The 7,610-nt window shown below is 39.1% G+C and overlaps 2 protein-coding genes across 3 annotated transcripts; one reads left to right on the plus strand and one right to left on the minus strand.

Moving 5' to 3' along the window:
- Positions 1-81: 81 nt before the first annotated feature.
- Positions 82-4,297, plus strand: LOC306904918 (uncharacterized protein). 2 transcript variants are annotated; one of them, XM_079475135.1, is made up of 7 exons: positions 95-156; positions 1,258-1,293; positions 1,377-1,398; positions 1,485-1,937; positions 2,056-2,184; positions 2,289-2,497; positions 2,566-4,297. In XM_079475135.1, exons 1-7 carry the CDS (start codon positions 96-98, stop codon positions 2,658-2,660), a joined length of 1,005 nt encoding a protein of 334 aa, XP_079331261.1. In that variant the 5' UTR covers position 95; the 3' UTR covers positions 2,661-4,297. The 2 variants fall into 2 exon arrangements, with proteins under 2 accessions (XP_079331260.1, XP_079331261.1); XM_079475134.1 differs by lacking the exon at positions 1,377-1,398 and having other exon boundaries at positions 82-156; positions 1,258-1,321.
- Positions 4,212-7,028, minus strand: ccn2a (cellular communication network factor 2a). The gene is made up of 5 exons (XM_079475133.1): positions 6,747-7,028; positions 6,267-6,483; positions 5,933-6,184; positions 5,528-5,739; positions 4,212-5,424 (listed from the first exon to the last, which is right to left on the minus strand). Exons 1-5 carry the CDS (start codon positions 6,804-6,806, stop codon positions 5,128-5,130), a joined length of 1,038 nt encoding a protein of 345 aa, XP_079331259.1. The 5' UTR covers positions 6,807-7,028; the 3' UTR covers positions 4,212-5,127.
- Positions 7,029-7,610: the final 582 nt, after the last annotated feature.

Below are 7,610 nucleotides of genomic sequence, written 5' to 3' on the forward strand. Positions count from 1 at the left end.
TTGGAACAACCTGTAAAAGACGACAACAACAACAAACTTTGCCCTGAATAAAGGTGTGGCAATGCTCGCCATTTTGACACTTCATTCATTCCTTCATGCTGTGTGGTACAGTGCATCCACCGCTTATTCGATTAAAAAGGAAAATGAAAATTGCAGGTAGAAACTTTTTTATGCCTCTCACCAAATAGTTAACTGATCATCTTAATGATGTTGAACTTAAGTTGCTGTGGCTGATTTTAAGGTTGAAAATGTTTTTTTTTCTTAACGTTTGCTCGTCATGTAGCATTTAAAGCTAACCCAGATAGCACCGGTACGTCTGTAAGATGTCTGATGAGATCTGGAAAACTTCTTTAAAAAGCAGTACACACAGTTTACAAACATCTTACAAACATCTTCTAAATGTTTACATTAGTATTGCTATTGTATAATAATTGCTATTAGGGAAACAATGATTTCTAGTATTTTTAGTTTTAGGGACATAATGTAAGTTCATTGGAATTTATAATTAACTAATGGGGTAGAGCAAAATAGTATGAACACCCACTGAGGGGGTAATAGTGTTTGTTTGCTACTGGGGCAAAAACAAACAATGCAAGTATCTTTAGCTACAATGTTTAAGTGAGTAGCAGGTTCCCTACACCAACAATTGAAGCAAACTTGTTCTGATAGACAAAATGTACATTTCAATGTAGACTATTCCAAAGTTTCATAAATCTACACTCTTAAAAATAAAGTTGCTTAGAAGTTTCTTCACAGCGATGCCATCAAAAAACCATTTTTGGTTCCACAAAGAACCTATTGAATGTTGACCCTTTATAGGCCACTCGTTGAAGTACAAAAAAATCTAAATATCAAGCCTGGAGTGTTATTGGAGGTTATTACAAGACTTTTGAACTTTTATGACTTAAAAGATAAAAAAAACAGTTATAACAAAAAAGGATGTTCTATGGCATCGTGAAGCACCTTTATTTTTAAGAGTATACTGCAAGAAAGTGTGAGGTGCTATTAAAGGCAAAGATCCAACAACCTATCCACTTGTTAAGTCTGACAAAACTATTGAAAGCAACAACCCTGACTTTAATCTCCATAGAGAAATCCCAGATGGCCAGACAATAAAATATTAAAGTCGTAGTTAAAGTGGAGGCTTGGACCCAGAAATGTATAAACTCTTTCCTTTGTGTTCTCATTACTTTTTACTGTAAACCCCCTGTACTCTATTATCCTTTAATTTATTCTGTTGTTTCTACTATTACACAGATTTTAAAACCATGTTAGAGGATCTCCAAAAACAAGGTATGAAATTATATCAGACTTGTAAAATGTACAGCTCTCAATATTATATATAATATTATACATTTCTACTTTTTTCCCAACAGCAGATGAACTGGTGATGAAAAGGTTGGTAAGAAACCAAGAATGAAAAGAACACATCTATTAAATTGCACCCTCATTATCTCTGGTTAATTTCTTTTTCATCTTTTTAGTTCAGTAGGGCTGCCCATGACCTCTATGGACAAGATCTCTCTGCCAGCTAATGGTCAATATGGCCCATTTAAGTTCAGTAATATGTGTGTCGTTGATTCAATTCTGATGGCCTTATATTGTTGTTATCTAAAAACGGATCAGGTTAGATCGCTTTTTAGCTCTCACAAAATACTGAGAGCAGTTATGGTTTTTCTATCTGCTAAAAGGTATAATGAGGTCAAAGCATGTTGGGTGTTAGCACAAAGTGATTTGTACGAGAATTCCAAAATAATTATAACTAAAGCAAACAACACTGATACACAACAATTTGAAGTAAATGCTTGGAGTGAACCAACAGACCATTTACGTATATTTAAGGAACTTGAATTGGTCAAATATGATTATGATTCTGAGTATTATGAGGACAGAAAAAGCCCACCTGCTACTTCTCAAGTTCTCTTGGAAATATTAAGGTAATTCGCTCCTGTGTTGCTGAAACTTTTATTTGAAGTGATTTATCTATGTCGATTATTATTTTAAAATGAATGTGCCCTCTTAATCTTTTTATAATCTTATTTCTGTTTTCGTAAGCACATTTGAACACCTTGGAGATGTGTATGCCTTGGGTTGGAACAAGCACCAACCCATGCTCATTTTGGTGGATATCAATAGGCGTCAGTACACAGCTCCACCCCTGATTATCTCGGATTGCTACAACAGGTATAGAAGCAACAAATCTGTTGATACCTGTACAAGAAAAACAGTAAAGAGATGTCTATACAAAAGTGTGTTATTCACAATGCTTCTCAATCACTTTTTCTTAGGGTCTATGAACTACAGTTTCTATTAATGACGAGAAAATCATTTGACAACCACGTCATTGTTAGTTTACTTTTCTCTGATGGATGGGCCCTCTATGATGATCTGAAGACAGACTATGAGGATTTTAACCCTAAGAGTGCTGATTTTAAAGAGGATTTCATCATTCTCCTGGCTGGCTATGTCAACATACCAAAGGATGAACCTCACGATGGTATGAGTTTTATTGTTATGATATATTTTTTGCGAGTCTTTTTAACACATTACTTTCTCTTTTAATAGTGCCATTTGGCATTGCTGAAGAAGGAGGCAGCGGGACCAGAGTTTTCAACGCTTATCGTCCTTTTAATAATCAACAAAAAGAGCACCTAGACTGACGACTGGATGACTGCTGTAACCTTCTGGTCACACTTCTCAATAAAATATTTAACAAACTGTAACAAGAACAGTCAAGTCAGCACGATAAGCTATCATTAAAACAGTGAAGCAAGAAAATAAAAGAGACAAAAAAATGCTTTGTTTTTAAATTAACTTAAGCTGTACAAAATATGTACATTATTTACAGCTTTCTAAAAATAGATACTGTAATAAAAAAAGAATGAAGCTACAATTCATCCAGTCTTTTTGACAGGGGTACTGACGTTCTCCCAACAGGAAGAGCCAGACGGTCAAACACTCAGTGCTATTATAACCTTCGTAGTTCTTGGCCAAACTTCATGTGTCTGGTCAGCTCAGTCAAACTGTGAGCTGGTACGTAGAAACACTGAACTAAACACAAGAGTTTCTCTCTTTTCTACATCTTTCTTCTTCTCTCAGCGTGAACAGAAAAGTTCTGTTCATAGGGTTAGCTGTAAAGAGAATGAATGAATGTGTGGTGTGTTTGTCATGTTGACCGTAGGAAGTTGTTAGGATGGTTCGAAGGCAGGTTACTTAACCATACTCTGATTTTCTAATGCTGTCTTCCTTTTGTTCTGGTGTTTTAAGTCCCATTTAAGCAGTTTCCGCTACAACAGTTGAAGCACTAGATGGCGCTCATTAGTCAGTATTAAAGGGAAAGTTCACCCTCCAAACTGCCACGAATTACTCAAGGTCTAGTTGTTCCAAATCTGAATATATTTATTTGTTTGGTTGAACACACGGAAATAAATTTGGCTGAATTCTTGTAACAGTTCTTGGCCACCATTGACTACCATAGTAAGAAAAGATTTCAATGGTATAGTCAAAAGTTCCCAGAACTGCTGTCCTACATTATTCAAAATATCTTCTTTTGTGTTCAACAGATAATTGTTCCTACTATGGTAGGCATTGGTGGCAAATAAATGTTTGGTTATAAGCATTCTTTCCAATATCTTTTTCTGTGTTCATCAGATCACAGACATTTATACAGATTTGGAACAACTCAAAGGTGTTCATTTTTGGTTGAACTATCCCTTTAAAGATGACTCTCACAATGCGCATCGCTGCTGTTTTACCTTACAACGCGCATCTCTGCCTTATATTTTATCAGCAACAGGAAGTGTTTTATTGTTTGGTACTGTTTCTGACACATTATTTGGAATTGGATTCAGTGTAAAGTAAACCCATGTTGAGCCTGGGTTGCATTTTTAACGTTTTCAATTTATATATATTTTAAACTCTGTGCCAAGACTACACTAAATGTAAAAATTCAATAAAATACAGTACGTGTTTGTATGTGTTAAAAGCAAATTCTAGCGACTTAATGTTATGAAACAGCTATGCACAAGCACGTGAAATGAGTGCTTATGGAGTATTATGTGCTACACATTATGTGTATATGTCATAGGACCCTCTGTGTGGTCCTGAGGATGATGGACTGCACACTAGTTAAGAGGCCTTTTTAAAAACGTGTGGTTGACATCCTGTGTGCTGTATGTGTGTGTAAAATGACTGAAAAGACTTAAGTGTTTATATAAAAAATATAATATTTTATTTCAAACTACAAAAGTGACAACATGTAACCTTCTGGTCACACTTCTCAATAAAATATTTAACACACTGTAACAAGAACAGTCAAGTCAGCACGATAAGCTATCATTAAAACAGTGAAGCAAGAAAATAAAAGAGACAAAAAAATGCTTTGTTTTTAAATTAACTTAAGCTGTACAAAATATGTACATTATTTACAGCTTTCTAAAAATAGATACTGTAATAAAAAAAGAATGAAGCTACAATTCATCCAGTCTTTTTGACAGGGGTACTGACGTTCTCCCAACAGGAAGAGCCAGACGGTCAAACACTCAGTGCTATTATAACCTTCGTAGTTCTTGGCCAAACTTCATGTGTCTGGTCAGCTCAGTCAAACTGTGAGCTGGTACGTAGAAACACTGAACTAAACACAAGAGTTTCTCTCTTTTCTACATCTTTCTTCTTCTCTCAGCGTGGTGAGCCGATTAGCTTTTGCCGTTAAAAGCTGCCATCCATTCGCTTCTTAATCTTTACGCTCTCAGATTCTGAATCCGCCCACCACAGTTTAAGGGATGGGCTTGGCGTCATCTGCCAATCAGTGACACTGGGCGTCACAGAGTCGGACTATAGTGCAGTATTGTTTTAGGGGCGTCCGAACAGAGCCCGGTCATTTCTTAAGCCCTGCCCACTGTTTTCAACCTAACTTTAAGGCAAAGTAGCCTTAGACATCCACCATAAAAAATGAATATACATATATAAGCCCATGTTCAAGATACACTTAGACACAAACACAAAAACATGTAAAATGAAAGAAACCATGAAAAGACAAACAAGTGTGCTGAGATATGAGATGGATATCTGTTCGATTCAAGTGGACAGTCTCAGGATGGTTTTCTACTACTAGTCGTAGTTGTCGTCTTACGCCATGTCACCGATCATCTGCTTGTAATACATGGACTCAAAGATGTCATTCTCCCCTGGGCAGTTGTAGTGGCATGCGCAGGTCTTGATGAACATCATCTGCTTCTTCATGACTTGGCCGTCTGGGCACTTGAACTCCATGGGCAGGGTGGTGGTTCGGTGAGGGGTGCAGCAGCGACCATCGGTGCAGACGCCGCAAAACTTGGGCCTGTAGGACTTGGTTGTAGTGCAGCCGGAAATCTCAAACTTCATGGGCTTGGAGAGACGAGGGGTACGGATGCACTTTTTCCCTTTCTGTAAAAAGTAAGAAAGACATTTAGCCATCCTATTCTATGTAAGGTTATTATTTTGTGCTCTCGATGGTTTACTCTCACTTGACTATGAGTAAGCTGCTTACCCTAATTTTCTCTTCCAAATGTGACTCGCAGGGGCGGACCATGCAGAGGCGAGACTGCTTCTCAAGACGACACTCTCGGTTGTCATTAGTGACGCGGGTAGAGATTCCCAAGCCACATGTCTTTGAGCATGCGCTCCATTCTGTTGTCTGGACCAGACAGTTCTCTCTCATCATGGAGAGGTCAGGCCCGTATGTTTCCTCCTCTCTGTAAGCTACAACAGGAAGACAAGACATTAGTCATCACATTCCATTCAGTACTACGATGTCATCATGGTTCAGATGACTGTATTACATCACCACACTGATATTTATTATAACCACCTTAATGGAGACCATTACTGTGTTTGTATATGTGTGAATCATTAAATAGCTTCTGGTTATTTCAAACAGTCATAACGTGCTTACCTGCCAGAGCTGAGCCCACAAAGGTGTTCTGGGCAGGGGAATCGCACACCCACTCCTCACAACACTTTCCTTGCACCTTCACTCTTCTAGGCATCGGGCAGTCAGGACTGGGCAGTCTGATGTCCATACCGCAAAGTGGCACGCAACCCACGGCACCGTCCAGACACGTACACTGGTATTTACAGCTGCTTTGAAAGGACTCGCCGCTTCGATACACCATTCCGTTAAACACACAGGTGGCACCTTCTCTTGCTGTGGGACAGAGAGACACGGTTTTAGCTTACAAGTGTGGGAACTGAGCTGGAGCTTGTGTCTGCGTGTGTGTTATTCTCACCTGTGCAAACTCCAATGCGACGGTTGCTCGGGGAGCCGTAGTCACAGTAAAGGCCTTTGTGAATGTCACAGATGTCTCGCTCGGTGCAGAGCTCGCCCAACTGCTTGGCACACACTCGGCAGCATCCACAGGGGTCCAGTACCAGGCTCACACCAGGCGGACACTGGGGAGGCGTATCGGGGCACTGGCATTGTCCACTGCACTCCTGAGCTGTAGCCTGAGGAAGGTGACAATCCTTTTAGACATTTTCTTCTGGGACTTCTTTTGTACATTTTAGATCTTTAAAAGTAGGAAATCTTGGTGTGTATTTTATGAATACTTTTGAAATAGCTTTAAGAAGAGCAGAAGGCATTAGAGGATGCAACAAAGAGCTGTTGTTGTCTGACTGAGTTGGAAAGATGTCCTGATCACATTTAAAGTTTTTGACTTCACTATTTTCAGAGCTACACATATATCAAAACAAGGCATTAAAGAACTCACCCATCTCAAGAAGGTCAGGCACAGCAGAGAAACCACTCTCAAAGTCATCACAGAAATCATATTGACCTCTTCTTCTGTCTTTCTGCAGTATATATAAAAAATAAATATATTTTTCAGGATCCAACTGAGTCTTCTCTTCAGATTTGATCAAGACGATCTCGTTGTGTAGCCTTGAATCCAACTCCTCCTGTCTGTCGAGTGAAAGCTAAAGTTTAGCTTCTGTAAGAAGTTTAGGCTGAGCCAGGCAAGTGTTGCTTCACTCAGTAGGACTCAGAGCGTTCTGATTCTCCAGCAGCAGAAGGGCTTCCTTTATACACGCCCGGCTGCGGTGGACTGCCTCCACCTCAATGGAACGCTGGATAAACATGGGCATTCCTGGCATTCTTTCCTAGTTTCCTGCCCCCCCGCTCTCCACTCCCCACTCCGCTAGACCTGCACCCTCTGCCATCCTGCATTCCAGGGCTGTCATACATCAAAATAAAAGTGCACACTTGGCATAACCTTGCTCTTGCATCGCTTGCCCGATGGTGGTCTTATAGATAGATGGCTGCATGTTTTTCGAATGAAATAAGCTGGGCTGGCTTTGGGCTCCTACTGTTTGTTCTCTGTATAAGTAAGTGATGACTGACAGACGGTGATAGCGCCCGTATTAGTCTTTCTTTGGCAGATAACAATTAGTATAAAGGGGCAAAACAAAGGCGTTTGGGCTTTATTAATTCACATTTAATGTTTAAATGACAAAACAATTAATTCCAAAATGTATAAAACTAATAAGATAAGCAACGATTATGTTGTGAAATGATGTACAATAATAATGTACATTTGTGTACTGTTGTTTACATTATCTTGAATGTATTTAATAGG

Source organism: Barbatula barbatula (assembly GCF_947034865.1).
Source record: "Barbatula barbatula genome assembly, chromosome: 15".
In the NCBI taxonomy this organism is placed as follows: Eukaryota; Metazoa; Chordata; class Actinopteri; order Cypriniformes; family Nemacheilidae; genus Barbatula; species Barbatula barbatula.